General features: G+C 43.1%; 1 protein-coding gene across 2 annotated transcripts; it reads left to right on the forward strand.

Moving 5' to 3' along the window:
• The first annotated feature begins 55 nt into the window (after window positions 1-55).
• brsk1a (BR serine/threonine kinase 1a) lies at window positions 56-15,360 on the forward strand. Of its 2 annotated transcripts, none has more exons than XM_042082311.1 (19): window positions 56-1,403; window positions 1,585-1,679; window positions 2,230-2,315; window positions 2,478-2,618; window positions 2,848-2,964; window positions 3,261-3,294; window positions 3,442-3,510; window positions 4,021-4,167; window positions 5,177-5,208; window positions 5,429-5,596; window positions 6,358-6,455; window positions 6,677-6,827; window positions 7,327-7,387; window positions 7,999-8,761; window positions 9,852-9,900; window positions 10,472-10,595; window positions 10,995-11,214; window positions 11,495-11,584; window positions 13,560-15,360. In XM_042082311.1, the coding sequence occupies exons 1-19, from the start codon at window positions 1,316-1,318 to the stop codon at window positions 13,739-13,741; spliced, it is 2,715 nt and encodes a 904-aa protein (XP_041938245.1). In that variant the 5' UTR covers window positions 56-1,315; the 3' UTR covers window positions 13,742-15,360. The 2 variants fall into 2 exon arrangements, with proteins under 2 accessions (XP_041938245.1, XP_041938246.1); XM_042082312.1 differs by having other exon boundaries at window positions 8,476-8,761.
• The last annotated feature ends 3,766 nt before the right edge of the window (window positions 15,361-19,126 follow it).

Genomic DNA, 19,126 nt, shown 5'->3' on the forward strand with positions numbered 1-19,126 from the left:
AGTAAAGCGCATTTAAGAATCCGAGAGGGAGGGGACACTGGGATGGAGAGGGAGTGGGACCCGGATGCTGATGCGAATGAGGAGAAGGAAGAGGCGAGAGAAAACAACGATTTACTGGAAGGGGGAATAATAAAACGAAGAAGTGATTTTCTTTTTCATGCACGCATTTTTACATCTTGTGGGAATCTAGTAAATTGACATCAAAGGACCTAATGCCCATATCTGCAGAAGACAAAGCTCCATGAATGAAATCAGACCCGGCGAAGGAGGACACGGCAAAGGCGAGAGCGAGGGAAGATGCTGTGATACGCTCGTAGGGAGGGCTAGAGCGAAAGGGAGGGGGAGGGTGCATCGCTAAAGATGGTTGTTTTGCCAGAAACAAACGTATCCCCCGATAAATCCTTTATAATGAGCCATGGTGGAAAAGCATGTACTGTAGTACAAGAACGAAACTTTATCGTGGCTATATTTTGACATATCTTTGAAAAAATGATTACAGATGTATAAGCGAGGTCAGTTAGAGAGGATGTGGGGAGGACTTGTTTGTTTAACATAAAGGGTAGCATGCTGGGTCCTCACCTGTAATATAGGCCTAACACCGGGTAAATATTTGACTTAAATATCCCTCAACCTATATCGAATCGTCCATATTACTGTTGTAGTTCTCCGGATGAGAGGAAGTGAGTGGAAGCACGCTGATTAATAGATACAATTGTGGCAAGAAAAGTCAGTGGATAAATCGTCCTGGAACGTTTGCGTATTCGAAGCATTACCAGTATAGTTGTCATAACTTACACGGCCTTGCAACTCGCTTTGCTTAGATTTCTTGTAGATATGTATATGGAATAAGATTCGACTGAGAGAGCGAGATAAATGGTCTGCTTTGACATCATCGATATACGACTCAGCCATTAGCCTACTAGCTCTATCTGTAGCCTTTTTCTGTGTGTCATTATTTTCCAACGCATGGCATTAGCAAAGCTTACATTATCCACCATGATGTCACGATTGCATATCCTGACCCTATTCTGTCAAATAGATATAATAAAACAGTTGCTCTCGTAGACGAACCGCACCTGCAATATTTAGACTGTTTCCCATCAAACTGCACGACGTAGGCTAACGAATAAGGCCTAGAGTAGTCAGATGTCATCCAACACAACCGAGCCGAAATCACCTGCCATCTGACATACCCCAGACTACCCAGGCACCTTCCCGACACTGGGACAGGCCGTTCATGACAGACCGTTCCTTGCAGCAACGTGGTGAAGTTGAGTACTAATCACAGTAGTTGTAATCCGCCGCACAGGTCATTATGTCGAGTAAGGAAATGTCGGTGACCCAGTCTGCTCAGTATGTTGGCCCCTACAGACTGGAGAAGACCCTGGGAAAGGGACAGACAGGTAGGATATGATCTTATGTATCCATGCATGTCACAATGCAAATGGATTATTGCAATATTTGCTTTAAAAATGTTTTTAAAAAGTGTGTGTGTGTGTGTGTGTGTGCGTGCGTGCGTGCGCGTGTGTGTGTGTGCGCGCGCACGGATACATGGACATGTTTGTGCCTGTGTGGTGATAATAGGTCTGGTTAAACTTGGAGTCCACTGCATAACTGGACAGAAGGTTGCCATTAAAATAGTCAACCGAGAGAAGCTCTCTGAGTCAGTGTTAATGAAGGTAGGAAAAGAAGCACTTTCTATTGCATGCCACTGCTTCCTGGGTATCATAATTTCACCATTTGTGTGATACCCTTTTAACCACTTGATCTACATAAATGCACAAATAGGCTGACACCAGACATAATTTCACTGCATTTCTTACTTCCAGTAACTATATGCATGTGACAATAAACTTCCTTGTATTTTACCCCCCCCCCCATAAATGCACAAATAGGCTGACACATAATTTCACTGCATTTCTTACTTCCAGTAACTATATGCATGTGACAATAAACTTCCTTGTATCCTTGTATCTGTTGACACCTTGCAATTGATACTAACATTGTTAGTATGCTTTGTTGACTGAGTATTGATAATGATAATACTTTAGGCACAATAATGAGTAACTCAGTATGGCTAAATGTCAATAAAAAATATAGCAATACTCACAAGATTGCTGCATAAAACAGTATTTCTATACTTTTTGCTTCCTCCTAACTCTCGCCTCTATCTCTCTCTCTCTCTCTCTCTCTCTCTCTCTCTCTCTCTCTCTCTCTCTCTGTGCATAGGTGGAGAGAGAAATTGCCATTCTGAAGCTGATAGAGCATCCGCATGTGTTGAAACTGCATGATGTTTATGAGAATAACAAATATTTGTGAGTCCTTTAATCTTCACCATGTCCCTGTCTGTCTGTCTGTCTATCTATCGGTCAGTTGGTCGGCCTTTTTGTCTGTTTTTCAATCTATCGGTCAGTTACTTGATCTGTCTGCACTGTCACTCTCTGTTTCATTTGAATGCGTCCTCTGCTGTTACTCAGGTATCTGGTCCTGGAGCATGTGTCAGGTGGGGAGCTATTTGACTATTTGGTGAAGAAAGGAAGACTGACACCCAAAGAGGCCAGAAAGTTCTTCAGACAAATCATCTCGGCCCTGGACTTCTGCCACAGCCACTCCATTTGGTGCGGAGCAGAGATAACCTTGGGGTCCTATTCATGTCATACAAAAATCATGTAGCAGACAGACACAGTGCTGCACATTTAATTGTAAAAACCTTTACATTTTGAGTCTCTCATTCTCTGGGTATCAAAATAGGTTTGATGTGTATGAGTATGACATTGTTCAGGCTCTGTGGTTTGTTGGTTTGTGATGTATCAATTATGGAATGATTGGTTCGGTCTCTTTATTCAGCCACCGGGACCTGAAGCCAGAGAATTTGTTGCTGGATGAGAAGAACAATATCAGGATCGCTGACTTTGGCATGGCCTCACTGCAGGTGGGGGACAGTCTGCTGGAGACAAGCTGTGGGTGAGTTTTCTGTGTGTGTGTGTGTGTGTGTGTGTCTGTCTGTCTGTGTGTGTTTGTGTCTGTTGTGTGTGTGACAGAGAAGGAGAGAGTCTCTCTATGTTTTTCTAAGTGAATAATGTGTCTGCGTAAGTGTGCGTGGGTGGGCGTATGGCTATATGTATCAGTGAGTATTTTTGTGAAACACTGGCGACACAAAAGAGAGTTCCATTCCCGTGTGGACTGACAAGCACTTGGGGAATGAGCGTAAATTCAGCTGCCTGCCCATTACCATACTTACATGTTCTAATCTCTTCCAGCTCTCCACACTACGCCTGTCCGGAGGTTATAAGGGTAGGTCTCTTTGTTCTGTGCGTAATTAGATGACACAATTCAATCCCACTTTTTTGAGTTTGGTCGTGTTGCTCAGGCGGTGATTTGTTCTGCTCGTCGGCGGGGGCAATGGGGAATTCTTGCTGACGTTGCTTTATCCTGTCTCAGGGCGAGAAGTACGACGGTCGCCGGGCAGATGTGTGGAGCTGTGGGGTCATCCTTTTCGCTCTACTTGTGGTGAGGAGAAACTTTAATCCGACGTTTTTTTCATCAAACGAAGCTGAGACTCGAATGGAATGTACAGGAAGCTGTGATCTTTGCTAAAATCCTGCTAAAACTTTTGTTATCTGTAAGATCTAATTATAATGCTATGAGTCACTAACTAAGTTACATTTCCCATGTTTATGACTTTCTTAATGTGCTTAAAATTAAACTAAAACAGTGACATTTAGCAACCACTGCCCCCATGCAATGTAACACAAACATGCAACGTCATCATTCCCGAGAGACCATATGTTCCTAATTTAGTGCATAACACTGGGTCTGCCCCTCCAGCTGACCTCAGTGTTTTACTGTGCATGTGATTTTCATACAGGTAATCACTGCTCTCTTTCTTCCTCCCCCACCCCTTCACCTCTTTCCTTTCTTCTCATTATCCCTCCCTCCTTCCCTCCCTCTCTCTCTCTCTCTCTCTCTCTCTCTCTCTCTCTCCTGCCTCTGACCTCTTACATGTGTACGCTGGTGCAGGGTGCGCTACCCTTCGACCATGACAACTTGCGGCAGCTGCTGGAGAAGGTGAAGAGTGGGGTGTTCCACATGCCGCACTTCATTCCGCCCGACTGCCAGGCTCTGCTGCGGGGCATGATCGAGGTCGACCCCGAGAAGAGGCTCACGGTGAGGGTTCTGCACCCTGACATAACGTACTCTGCCGTCTCGGCAACAGGAGCCCGTTCTCCGAAAGTGTTGTTAAACAACTACCATTGTGAACCAATAGAGAGGGTCACTCTCATCAACAATTTCACCTTTGGGGGAAACAGTCTATTATTTCACAGATTATTTCATTCATTTACATTATTTTGACGTATGCAAAGAGGCATTTATAATAAAGGCTAGCATTTTAGCATCCTCACACTGTACTGGTGTCCCTAGAGTCATTTCTGTATACATTCAGCTGATGCAAAGCAGTGGTTGGTTGTGGTTATGAAACGTTATTCTGCCAGTCGTGATACATAAGTACATATTTGAGGTCATTGGCTGCAGTTTGCTTTAGTCAGTTTGGCTATGACCTGGTTTTTCAGAAAGACCCTGCGAGAGTCCTAGACTCAGCACCAGATCCACGCCTGCTTTGCTCAATGTTGCAGAATACCAGTGCTGAGCTTTTGCAGTTTGAGTCACTGTTTTTCCTGTCTGATTCCGTGAGCTTCATTTCCAAACACAGTACCATAAGCCTACTCAAATGCATTCTACTATAAGAATGTAGCCTGTAGAACATTATTGCAGATATACTCCTGGTATACACTCGGTATATCCTTGATTATTCTGGTCAGAATTGTGATTTTGGGTCAAAGGGGATATCAATAGCGTTTTAATATCCAAAAAGGTTTGCGTTTTGATACTACAGTTATTACAGTCACTTAATTCCCACGACACTAATTAACTAGTTGACATCTTAGTATCTTATTATAATGTGTATTGCTCACTAGTATCATTACTATTGCAGACTGGTACACAATGTCAATAGCTCATGAATGAAATTGATATCCATTGATAATAGGGATGCTGTTAGATGTTGATATGTCCTATGCCCAGGTATATAATACCTTTATGGCCACTGTCCACAGACACAGCTCCACCTGCTGTTGAGTAAGACACATTACTAATCACTTTGCCTCTGCTTTTGCAGTTAGATGCCATACAGAAGCACTCCTGGTATCAGTAAGTGGCAATACAATTGTAATTTCAGTATAATCATTACACACCTTTCTCACTTTTAATCAGTTGTAATTTTGGGGTCTCTCTGTGTGTGTTTATGCTTATGTCTGCTGTGATTACCCAAACTTATGTCCTTGGGTGTCTGTGCTTCTTCTTCTTCTTCTGTGTGTGTGTGTGTGTTTGTGTGTGTCTGTGTGTGTGTGTGTGTGTGTTGTTCATCCAGAGCGGGTCGTAACGAGCCGCCCTGTCCAGAGCTGCCGGCCCCGAGGCGAGTGTGTGTGCGCCGGATCGTCTCTCTGACCGAGCTGGACCCAGACGTACTGGAGAGTATGTACTCACTGGGCTGCTTCAGGGACCGCAACAAGCTCACCAGGGACCTGCAGTGTGAAGAGTGAGTGACCTCTGGCCCTCCATCACCCTCCATCTGTCTTCTCTCTCTCTCTCTCTCTCTCTCTCTCTCTCTTGCTCTCTCTCTCTTGCTTTTCTCCTTGAGTCCTTCTCAGTGATGTCTTTGTCTGACTCTCTGTCTTTGTGTCTCGCTCTCTACATCTAACATTGATGTATCAAGAGAGAGAAACTTCTCTCGCTCATTTTTTCTTTTTTTAGTCCTTTGGTGAAGTCTTTGTCTGACTCTCTGTCTCTATATCTCACCCTCACATCTAACATTGATGTGTCAAGATTGAGAAACTTCTCTCTCTCTCTCTCTCTCCATTGCTATCTCTCTCTTTTTTCCCCTCCAGTCCTTGCATGTTCTGACACCCTTTTTGACGTGCCAGGGGTGAATAACTTCTCAGTCATCTGTATATCAATCCAGGCACTGCTGTCAGACTTATTCTCAGACTGGATCTTTAATACAAATCTATTTCATGTGGTTTTAAAAGCAATAATTTGCTGTATTGCAAATATATTTAGTAGCTTGAAAATATCTAATATGGTATTTTGTTTTTGATGAAGGCTTACAAACAATAAACTAAGTAGTCTATTATGGTACAAAATGTGGGATGTTAAACACTATGAAGGTATATTGTCATACTAGAAACTGTTTCTTCTGTTTTGAAAACTCCATTTGTTGTCAAAAAAACTCTGGCTTCATATGTATCCTCATAAGCCTTCATGTTTAGTCCAGAAAACTGTCCTTTTGCCCCATTTCAGAGAGAACCAAGAGAAGATGATCTACTACCTGCTACTGGACCGCAAAGAGCGCTACCCGAGCTATGAAGATGAGGATCTGCCCCCCAGGAATGATGTTGGTGAGTCTGAATGATAATCGATTAGTCTATTTTTCCACACGTGTGTGCTGCATTAGCAGATGTTTAATCTGCAATCTGCAGCTGTGCTGTGTGTGTGTTGTGTGCCGTCCCATTAAATTTGGGGAAGCATTGTTTATGTAATGTGTGTGTGTGTGTGTGTGTGTGTGTGTGTGTGTGTGTATCACTGTGGTGTGTGTGTATGTGTGTGTCCCCACCATCAGATCCGCCGCGTAAGCGAGTGGACTCGCCCATGCTGACGCGCAGTGGCCGTTGCCGGCCCGAGAGGAAGAGCCTGGAGGTGCTGAGCGTGACAGAGCAGGGTTCGCCCACACCCCCGCGCCGAGCCCTGGACACGTCCGCACACAGCCAGAGGTGGTGTGCACACACGAATACACACACAAACACACACACACACACACACACAAATATGCATGCATAAGATATATACTTATACAAAAATACACACACAAATACACATACATACACACATGCACACACTCTCACACTCTCTCTGTTTCTCTGACACACATACACACATGCACAAAGGCATACATGTACACTTCCACTGTAACAAAATTCATCTTGACAGTAAGTGCTAGTGTGGACAGAGTAAGATTACCTCAGGCAATGCACACATACCACACGCATGTTAATACTCATGTGCACAAACACATACACAACATATTACTCATATATGCATTAATAATGACTACCATCTTGTTATTATGAAGCCTAGATAAATGCACACACACACACACACACACACACACACACACACACAGTATGAGTAATCATAGTTTAAGCTTTGCACTGCCAAGCCCAGTCATGCATGTTTGATGCAGGGTCTCTTGTTGTGTCTTGTTGTGCGTAGGTCTCGTTCTGTCAGCGGAGCGTCTACTGGTCTGTCCTCCAGTCCACTGAGTAGCCCCAGGGTGAGAAACCTGTTGTCCATCCATTTTCTATTCTCTCTTTTAATACCAATTTAGTTTTACAACACTTCAATGAACCTGATTAAGTTTCTGTAATGAAATGCTAGAGTTCATTGAATTTCCATAAACTTGATGAGTGGTTTTGCTTGTGCAATGAAAAAGAAAATGTACTGCACTACTTCCGATGCTGTCGTCATAAACCTTCACACGTTCTCTCTTGAGGAACTCATGACACCAGAGCACCCTCCCTCCTAATATCACATGACATATCATTGAGTGATCACTCTGTGCAAGTTTTGTTTTTATCGAGAAACACCAGAAACCCCTCTGTGCACTCTTAGCTTTTAATCACGCTAACATGCTAGCCCTGCCCTAGTCACTTACACACGGCCATCCATGACTTCTTTTTTCATGTCACTCTTGCCGTTTCATAACCCATTACCATTGCTTTCTCTTTCTTTCCATCTTCCACTCCTCCTCTTCCTTCACTCCTTTGTCACACTTTCCCCCCCTTTATTTCCTCTCCATCTCACTCTGCCTCACCCAATACCCCCCCTCATCCCCCCCACCCACCCACCAAACCCCCCCCCCCCCCCCCCCCTCCACCCCACCAGAGCCCTGTCTTCACCTTTAGCCAATCCGAAGTCGCCGCGACCAAGACAGGAATTGGAGGCGGAGGAAGTGGAGGCGGTTGTGGTGGTGGTGGGGGCAGTGGTGGTGGCGGTGGTGGTAGTAGTAGTATCGGTGGTGGTGGGGGCAGCGGTAGCGGAGGTGGTGGTGGGGGCATTGCCGGAAGCAGCACCACGGCGCGTCCCGCCCGCGCGCACCACCACCACCACCACCACCACCACAACAACGAGCCCCAAAAAACGCAGACGCTGCCCCCCAAGGCGCCGGCCGAGCAGCGCCCGCCCCTGCAGTCCATGAAGTCGCTCCCGCTGCACAAGCCGCCGCTGTCGGCGGCGTCGGCGGCGGCGTCCCGCTCGCCCTCGCCCTCGCCGCTGCTCTCGCCCCTGCCTCGCTTCCTCTTCTTTCCCTCGCCCTCGGCCGTGCTCAAGTCGGTGACTAAGACCCTGTACCCCCTGTCGCAGGTGACGCCGCAGGGCTCGCCGCTGCCCACCCCGCTGGGCACGCCCGTGCACCACCCCCAGCACCCCCCTCCCACCCCCCCTTCCTCCTCCTCCTCCTCCTCGTCCTCGCGCGCCGAAGGCGGCGGCGGCGGCGGCGTGGGCTCGCTCTCGCTCACGCCGCCCTCCAGCCCAGGAGGGGGCGCCGGCGGCATGGCGGCCAGCAGCTCGGCCCACTGGAGGACCCGGCTCAACTCGTTCAAGAACAACCTGCTGGGCTCGCCCCGATTCCACCGGCGCAAGCTGCAGGGTGAGGCCACAACACTAACACACTGCATCACACAGGGAAACGGCCTGGATAGGATCCCAGTCTCATTTTCTAAGCCTGGAAGCTTAAAAAACATTATCATCAACAGCTGCCTCAAAACAGAAATGTGTTCGCAAAATAATTTTTGTGTCAATTTAACAATATGTCAGAGGTGGTATTACCATTTTGAACTCTCACAGCCTTCAACCTCAAATCACTTATGCGCAGATATCGGTTAAGTCTGTGAGAGTTAAGGGCTTAGACCTTAGAAAGAGATGTAGCAATTGAACACTATTAAAACAGGAGTTAACATGCTTTTTCCCACACAAGTAATATGCCTTGTTATCTTAGTGTGATCTTGTGCTTTCCCATACAAGAAATGTGCCTAGCATTACTGTATTAATGTTGAGCAGGAACTGTTTTCAATTTAATTCAATTTAGCTACTAGTCATTTACTGATGCATTTTTATATTAATCATAATTTCAGGAAATGGCAGGATAACAGAATGAATATTTTTTGCCTGTGATGTTATAGTCTCTTTTTTAATAAAAAAAAAAAGGATGAAAGGTTATTCAAAACCTTGTTTAATGCCTTTGATTATTATGACACAAACAAACTGTGTTAAGCATCTGATTGTACATAATGTGGTTTTCAGTTAGCCTTTTATCAGTGATGTGCTGTTTGTTTAATTTTCTCTTTTTGAGATTTGCCCATCTGGTATTATTCCTGATGGTTTTTTTCCCCTGCAGTCGTTCACATTGTTTGTGTTCAGTGTTCCAGATACAGTTCTTGCGGTGCGCCGACTAATTTTGTCCGCTTTGATTTATGGCCAGAGTGCAGCACTGTCGGCGTGGATTAATAGCGTTCAGCACCAGCTGGGCCAGAGCACTCGGGGTTCTGCTATTGAATTTGTGTAGCTCCCAATGAGCGATGCTGTTTTCGGTTCTGCGATATTTCAATTATATCAACAATTACTGTCACTTAGCAGTCCAATGTGCCAGGAAGTGGTTTCTGTTTGTGTGTGGATTGTGGAACTGTTTTGCTGTTGTGTGCTGTAACAGTGTTATATGACAATGTGTGTATTTGTGACAGTGCCAACCTCGGAGGATATGTCCAGTTTAACACCAGAGTCCAGTCCAGAGTGAGTGGCGTATGCACACACACACACACACACCACACACACACACACACACACACACACACACACACACACACACACACTCTTAAAGATACATATACTCTCATACACACATACACTAGGGCTGCATGATTTGGGGAAAATATCTAATTGCGATTTTTCTGACAGATATTGTGATTGTGATTTGCGATATGATTTTTGAATGTCAATGAATTGTTTAAGTTCAATATTCCAAATGTCTCTTTCATTTGTGCCACCCCTGATTGGTCAGCACGCCGAGTGCACAAGAAGCACAGCACCCCCGACCGACTGTGATGCTCACCAATCAGAATTTCTGTGCCCAACACACACCCATTAACCAGAAGTGGCACAGTCAAGGAGGATTAAATGAATATAAAAGACAGAAATGTGACAAAATTAACTGTGCACGATTATTTGTAGCTTTTGCAATTAGGAAAATGCGTTGGTTCATATTGCGATTACGATTGCGATAATTGTGCAGCCCTAACAAACACCAATTTTACTGATTACATCTTCGGCTTCATGTTGTTGTTTGTTTGTTTGTGTTTGTCAGGCTGGCAAAGCGGTCATGGTTCGGGAACTTCATCAGCCTGGAGAAGGAAGAACAGATCTTTGTCGTGATCCGAGACAAACCACTCAGCTCCATCAAGGCTGACATTGTTCATGCATTCCTATCAGTGGGTGTCTCCCTTTATCTCTTTCCTTTTGGTGGGCCCTCCATATCTGTCCATGTCTCCCATTCATTATGTTTGCTCTCTCTCTCTCTCTCTCTCTCAAACACACACACTCTCTCTCTCTCTGCACCTTATGTGTAGAAGGTTTGTCTTCCCCTTCAACATGAGAGTGTTATCAAGATTAGTCCATTCAAATGTTGACTCTTGAGCACAATGGAAAGAATAATTATTCCTTTCTTTTCCCTTTCTCCCCCTGTTTGCCTCTGCTCTTTTGTGCTTTCTCTTCACTCTTTCCACCCCCCTCTCTCTTTCCCTTTTTCTCTCTCTCTCATTACTCTTTCCATCCACTCTCTCTCTCTCTTTCTCTCTGTCTCTCTCTCTTTTTCTCTCTTCCCACCACAGATTCCCTCTCTCAGTCATAGCGTTATCTCCCAGACCAGTTTCCGGGCAGAGTATAAGACAGCAGGAGGCCCATCTGTCTTCCAGAAGCCTGTGAAGTTCCAGGTGGACATTTCTTTCTCGGAGGGAGAGAGAGAGCGCGAGCGTGACCGGGACAGGGAGCGAGAACGCGACGGCAAACGGGACCTGGGCATCTATAGTGTCACCTTCACCCTCATATCAGGTTTGTGATTCTTTTGATAGCCGCCAGCGCAATATCAATTTTTAGCTCAAGTGGTTTGGGATACTGTTACTGTAGTATATAATGTGTTGGGCCAAATAGACATTATTTGTGTGTGTGTGTGTGTGTGTGTGTGTGTGTGTGTGTGTGTGTGTGTGTGTATTTGTGTGTATGTATTTGTGTGTATGTATTTGTGTGTATGTCTTTGTGTGCGTGTGTGTCTGTGTGTGTGTGTGTGTGTGTGTGTGTGTGTGTTTGTGTGTGTTTGTGTGTGTGTGCACAGGTCCCAGCCGAAGGTTTAAGAGGGTTGTTGAGACGATTCAAGCTCAGTTACTCAGCACACATGATCAGCCTTCTGTTCAAGCTCTTGTTGGTAAGTTCCTCGTGGACTTTTCCTGTTTTCAATTCGTTATGCATCCATGCATGTAGTGTATGTATGTAGCTATACACTCAGCCTGACATCATGGCTAAATATATATTTACGTAGAGTTATATGACTTATTGTGTGCCAGTTTCCTATGACTCATGTTCAGATGCGAATACAACACCCATCCCCCCCACACACACACACACACAGAAGCATACATACTAGGGGTGTGAATCTCTCATGTAAAAGACGATACGATTTGCATCTAGATACATGGGCACGATTCGATACAAGAAAAGATACATGTTTATAAAAAACGATTCAGTACGATTCGATGCGATGCAATTCGATGCAGTTCAAGAATGGAAAGCATTCTGAAAGATTTTTTATAATTTGCTCAAGGTGCACATTCATTTTATATTATCAATTATCATGGTCATGGTTGTCAATTAGGCAACAAAATGTGTGAATATGATTATCTAAACTGAGGTTTGTTTCATATACTGTATTGAAATGAAAAATAGTCTACATTTCAGTCAAACACAGCAGCCAAATACAACATAAAAATACATTTTTATAGACTTTACAGATTTTATAGAGTTATATCTGATTGTTTTCATGGAGCTGTAGCCTTGCTGAGATAAGACAATACCGAAATAAAATAAAACAGTGCTTAAGACACTCTTGGCCTTTTCTCATATAGGCCTAGCCTACCCTACAAGAATAAAATAGGCCTACAAATCAATGAACTCTCAGGGCTTATTTTGTTCCAACAGTAGACCTAATGCAGAAACCTAAAATGCCACAAGTCTGAGTGAATATGAACAAAATCATTGGCTAATAATTTATAAATCTTTTTAGCAGCAAGGGCCAAATTATTATTTAACATTAAGGAAATCCCTTCATCAAAGGTAAGGCTACTCTACAGACTATCGTTGCTGTTTAGGAATGCTATAAGTGCTTAATTTTGCGACGGATTTCGAAAAACAAAAGCCGACCGAGTGCAAGTTGTCACATACTTAAGTTGCAATAGATGTATGGGTAATGAGGTCATTTGACAACTTTGGGCAATGAATGTAACCAAAAACGAACTGCATTACCCACAATTCCGTGCCACGTATAGTTTCAAAACCGGAAGTGGGGTGAACGCGGTGCTTGGAACGTAAATGATAGTCTGAGCAGAGAATGTCTAATAAGGGGAGAACTGCCACTCTCGGGAAACTTCCGGTTTCTGAACTGGTTGCAGTTCCTTCTGTGGTTCCACATGAGGGCGCTCGTCCACGAGTGCAGAATGCATGGAGGTCTATGGAGCTGTACCCCTCAAAATCCACTTTTCTCGGGTTATAATTTTTTTTCAAGTAATTTGAATATTGTATTCGAAAGGGGAGGCAAAGAAAATACACTTGGTTGAGTATTATATTTTTTAAAGTCACTTAATTGTTCTAAAAAGCTTTTCAAACGTGTCAATGACGTCATTCATTAGCACAATGCTAGCGTGTTATGGGCAACAACGACCCAACCTGTAAGAAATCAAAAGGACATAAGGACTCGTTCATTTAACTTTTGACCTATAACCCATGTTGAAGTTTTACAAACTACAATCAAATCTGAGATTTGTCAACGACAATCAGGTGAAAGAGACAAATTTAGCCGTCTAGCTCCATTGACTCCCATTCATTCTGCACTCATGGCGATCGCCCCCAGTGGAACTCTGGTGGAACTACAAAATTCGGTACAATGGGACTTAATACGGAGTGGCCAGGCTCTCCGTAGACGGGCTCTGGTCTGAGCGAGCAGAAAAGGTTGTGCACCAATTCATAACAAGTAAATCGATATAACGACCGGTTCATTTCAGTTTTTTTCCGATACGGGGCTTTACGTATCGATGTAGCCATATCTTACACGTTAAAAACGGATACCGATACGTATCGGTTAATCTTTACACCCCTAATACATACGTATTAATCCAATCTGTCCTCAGATGAGAAGAATGGTCGCCCACCTGGCACCCCGACGAGGCAGAACTCACGACGGTCAGAAGGAGGAGCCGACCGTTGTGATTGGACAGAGCGAGGAGAAGGCGGGCCTTTGCTCCAACGCCGAGGATCAGGCAAAGAGAGGACCCGCCTGCTGTCCTCCAACGGGACCCAATCACAGCCCTGAATGAAAAACCAATCCACCAATCCAGCAGCATGTATACATATGAGCCACACCTCCAAACCCCAGGAGCACACTCTGAAATTCTGTTTGAAAATTGCCCACAGGATGATGGTATCTTTTTTTTGCTCCTTTTGTTATTGAAAAAGGTGCTCAGCCATGAAAGCAACAAGACCAAATATTGAGAGGAAGTCAGCTGAAAATGTACCCAACGGTGAGGACTGAACAAGGCAAAGCTGCCCCAACCAATCAACCCTCCCCCACCAACAAAGTCATGGGGTTAAATAATGAATTAAAACAACCCTGGAAGTAAATGCAAATTCTCCATTTCAATGCTAATAGTTCCGAAAATATCAGAACTCATGACATGCCACAACTATGATTCCTTACGATGGAATATGGCATTCCTGAAAATGTGGCATAAGAGTCAATCAGTTGCAATCTTTAACTTTAACCAATCCCACGATCCCCCCTAAACTCCCGCCCCCTCTTAAATTCAGTCCAACGAACTGGAGCTGACCAATGTTTCTGGTCATTGACAAATGCACTGAGGCATGTCTGTGGTCATCAGTGACTGCAGATCCCCTCAAAACACATGACTCAGCCTCTATATACAACGCACATCCGAGGTAGCTGTCAGTGCCTGGCCACACAGAGCTTTGGCAGTCTCACATGCAATAAACCTATCAAACCTATAAGCTAAGACAGAGTGAGCCTACATTCCTGAACCTGCAGTCAGAGCCTGAAGTGCATTTTCAGTAACCATAAACATCTCTAAAAAAAACAACAAAAAAACATCGGAACAGATTCTTTATACTTTTGAGGATTTAATGTATCATCCTCTATTTAGATTTTTCTTTTAAAAAAAGGAAACTTAAAAGATTTTAATCTGGCTAATCTTCAACCAAGTGGGAGAAACCGATGCTGTGTGGTCCCAGAGATTATATGGAGCTGAACAACTGACCATTCCTGAGCCCTGAACCTAAACCACATACATACTCATACATACTCCTGAGGAGTGAGACACACTAAGACACGCGGAGGGGTCAGACTGAACCTCGGCCGTCACATGGACAAGATGAGCCTGGGCTTACACCAGGGAACTGCTGGGAAATATGGGAAATACTGAACCCTTGAAGCTGGGACCATACTGGAAAAGCCTGTGACACACACACACACACACACACACACACACACACACACACACATACATACACACCTACATACACACACAGTCCATATCCCAGAGGATTCCCTGATAGGAAGCATATATAGACTTGATTCATCTCAGTCCCTGTTGCTGCAAAATGTGGATTAAGCTAACCAAGTGAATGTCATGATACTATATTTTTTATTTGTGATAATTATTTAAGATTATTTATTTGAAGAGGAGAAAAAGTGAGGACACTGGATTATAGCATTGGCCATGTGGGAGATTTTGTCTGGATTCACAACGATCCTGAAACTTGAATGGATTGTCTGTAGGTTGTGTTGGATCTCCTGGGAAGAAAACGGTTTGAACAGTGCAAACTGTATCTGTACGTGCTTGAGGACTCCTGGTTGTGAAACAAAAAAAGATATTTTTGATTTTAAAACAAATACCACAGTATAAAAAAGGAGAAAAACAAACATTATACTTAATAAGGAAAAAAAACTGAACGCATTCCCTCACAAAACACTCCAGGACTTCAGTTAGGAGTGACAGGGTTGATCTTCAATGTGCTTGTCTGCATTTATCCATAGTATTCACCAACTAATTTGGAAGCAAAAGACTTCTCTCCATCCAATGGTGGCTATTCCCACAGACATGCTCCCTGAACTGTGAGTGCTTTTGTCGTCTTATCTTAAAAAATAAATAAATGATAAAAAAGAAAACAAAACAAGAGAAGGGAACAAAAGGAAAACCAATCAACTAATCAAGATCATTCATCTCCATCCTCACCTATAGCTTAGCCAATCAACTCGCATCTTCCCCTTTCCCTTCATTCCGGCCACTCCCACATAAATGGTGCCTCTCTGTCTCCTTCTCTGGTTGTATTGTTATGATGTTGCAATGTATTATAATGATATATACACCACTGATCCTCTCTCGGACTGAAAGGCACTGCTTTATCGTCGGGCTTCCTCGCAGTGTAATTATGCAACTGATCCAGGATCATTTTGAAGCAGGAGAATAAACTCACTAGCCATACCTTTTGGAGTTTTGGGATCCTTCTCCTTGCTGTAGCTAATGTACTCATAACATAAACAGTCTGATATTTTTTCCAGTCTCTGTCTCTGTTTTCGTTGTGTGTGTTTTTTTTTTGTTTCTTTGTTTTTAAAGGGGAGGGGAACTTTTGCTTATTTATTTCTGGTCTCTGTTGATTTATGTGTTGTATATTTTATTTATTTATTTGGCTTCTCGTGTTATCATTTGTGTATGTACTTTATGGAATATATTTATTTATTTAATGTTAGCACAAATATTCTAATATACAGGCAAAAAATTGTCACAACAGAAATTTGGACACTGGTTTGGAAGTGAATTCAAAGATGGACATTTCATGTCTCGCAATGTCCCATGCTTCCCCCAAAGTTCATCAGACAGCACTGTTCTTGTGCATAGTTGTGTAGACCGTGTGTGTGTGTATGTGTGTGTGTGCGCGCGTGTGCCTGTGTGTGTGCATGTGAATCTTGCACGTGTGTTTTTTGTATGCACATTTGAGGGGCACCACACGCAAATGAAGCAGATCTAGTGCACGCCATCTTGAAAGGAAAGCAGTTTCCGCCAGAAGTCTTCATACGTCGTCGATGGGGAAGACTGTCTTGTCCATTGCACTGCTCACCAGCACATACCTGAAGCTGATGATGTTTGTCCCTTAGTGCCCGCCACTAGTCACTTTCTACATTTGTTTATCCATTTTTTGTGTTCTTTTAAAGTCCTTCCCATCACATTTTAATTTGCCTCTCAGTCCACCATCACATGGTTTCTTACCTGGTGTTACATCACATATCGTTTTTCCTTTCTAAGAAAAAGACATTGTGTCATGACTATGTCGTCATCCTCATCGCCTGTCATTCTTGTAAAGATTGTAAGCTGTACTACATCCTTGAGTCAACAAAGCAAGGTTTTCCTTTTTAATGTCAAAAGGGTGAGAACAAAGAACAAAAATGAAAAAGAGACATCTGTATCATAATTTAGGTATAACAGTGCACTATTACTATAATTATTGCCTGTGATTTAAAAAAAGGAATAATAATGATTGAAATTATGGTCATAATAAGAATACATGTTCTTATGATTATAATAAACTTTAAAATGTGCTCTGTGTGGTGTGTTTTGAATCACATGCGAGTGGCCCATTTTTATGCTTAAAATAACCTGAATTACTCATTATAGGCTCAAAGACTTAAGGTAAAACATTATTTGAATATTGTGGTAACATGACATTTTTGCTGACAAAAGAGGCTCTAGATTCAGAAACCAGTAAGCATATAGTTTTTATAATTGTATTATAATGGTTTATCTTTCTATTTTGTGTCTGTGAGTTGGGACGTTGTAGGATTCGGAGTGCATGACAGTTATCTCATAATTTTGTCAAATGTTTTAAGGGCGAATGCAGGCTGTCATGCAAAAGGTGTATTTATGTTATGGTATAAAAGACAAACATTGGGAAGCTTACGTTAGAGTCTATTAAACTCAGGAGTGTGGCTGAATTCAGACATGCCCAGTCACCCTAACCCTGCAATAAGCCTTACTGCTGGAGAAGACCCAATCTGAGGCACATTAACTTCACTATCCATCCAATGTTTTTCCAGTATTACTTGAGATTCTGAACTGTTCAAGGCCAACCTTGATCATGATGTGACACTCATGGTCATGTTCTTAGCATAGTTTATCAAGATAGATGCTGACTTCTTCAGAGAAAGTTAAGATGTTGACTTTTGGGCAGAGATCTTGTCGGTTTCAGGTTAGAGGTATGGCCTGAGGGACTGAGATGAAACATTAAAAACATATCTGTGGCCCTCAGTCATAGGGGTTTTGGTCAAGACAAATCAGGACAGAATCCAGTACAAAATGTTATCAGGCAACACTGTGGCTAAATCCTTACCTCTGACTAAACTCCACAATTGATTTCTGACACAAATCTGAGGACAAGCCCTCCACTAAGTAATTTATCTGCTTAAAAAAAACATAGAAAACTGGCATCAGTTAAAATGATGAGCTATGAAACTTTGGTTTATGCTTATGCTTTGGTTTATGCTTATATGGTCAGAAGCTTGTCTAAAGTGACCTAATGGCATCAATAAACATTACATTAACAGTTTATTGTAAAGAAATATGGTATAGTAAAATCATATGGCCAGAGGTGGAAAAAGTACGAAAATATTGTACTCAAGTAAAAGTACCAATACCTTGATGAAATATTACTCAAGTACAAGTTAAAATACCGATCTGAAAATTCTCAAAATTTGAGAATTACTCAAGTAAAAATAAAAAGTAGTTCATTTAAAATGTACTTTAAGTAAAAGTTACTTAGTTACTTTTTTTTTGGGGGGGGGGGGGGTACCAGAACAACCAGTTTTACCAAAGACTTTCTAATGAGGAGATACAGCACTCAAAAAATGCTGGGGGTAATGCATGGGGTTAGTTTGTAACGTCAATATGGCAGTTGTCTACAAATCATATGTCTACACATATCACAACCCTTCCGCGGCAAAACGTCGACATGTGAATACATTGAGCCAATCATGTGGTGTGTTGTAAAATACATTGAGCCAATCATGTGGTGTGCTGTGAAGACATCGTGCCAATCATCTGTTGTGATCTCGCTGCTGGAGCAAGATTGGTGTCGTGAAGCCTTACGCACACGAATTTCTGCTGAAATAGATGCACGATAAGTGCCCAAAAAGTGTTGCAATATGGCCGCCGAGTGGAGGTACTTGCCTGAAAAGGACGTTGAGAAATGGAGATCTATGTGAAAAATCACCGGAGTTCTCCTTTAAGTTTGAGCAGTAGTTGATTTTCAAAGTTAGTTGCACTCCTCCTTGGTTCGCTTTGCAGTGAACAGTAATCCAGCACAACTGAAAAGCCCCTCACAGGCAGCTGAGGCAGGCAGGCCAATATTGAGATGCAGAGAGTTTTTTTATATTTGGAAACGAGCAGAAGGTTCAGCAGATTAAAGGACATCGTACTGGGGGGGAAAGTGGGAAGTATAGGGCCCCAATGGAGGAGAGGGCCCGTGAAAAGTGGAATACAGGGGGCACAACATTTTCACCAGGCATTAGTAATAACTCAGGTAATCCACACATAAAAAATCCAAACAACTCCATAAGTAGAGTCATGTAATGAAGTGGAATAACACAGGGGAAAAGTATTGAACACGCTAAGAAAAAGCACTAAGGCAAGGA

This window comes from Alosa sapidissima, chromosome 24, assembly GCF_018492685.1.
Source record: "Alosa sapidissima isolate fAloSap1 chromosome 24, fAloSap1.pri, whole genome shotgun sequence".
Lineage (NCBI taxonomy): Eukaryota > Metazoa > Chordata > Actinopteri > Clupeiformes > Clupeidae > Alosa > Alosa sapidissima.

What these genes read in the sequence shown, in the direction of transcription:
- brsk1a (XM_042082311.1), top strand. Translation starts at nt 1,316, where the DNA reads ATGTCGAGTAAGGAAATGTCGGTGACCCAGTCTGCTCAGTATGTTGGC. An exon ending in ACCCCGAGAAGAGGCTCACG is followed by an intron (nt 4,168 to 5,176) that starts GTGAGGGTTCTG and finishes CTGCTTTTGCAG; the next exon opens with TTAGATGCCATACAGAAGCA. An exon ending in ACGTCCGCACACAGCCAGAG is followed by an intron (nt 6,828 to 7,326) that starts GTGGTGTGCACA and finishes TGTTGTGCGTAG; the next exon opens with GTCTCGTTCTGTCAGCGGAG.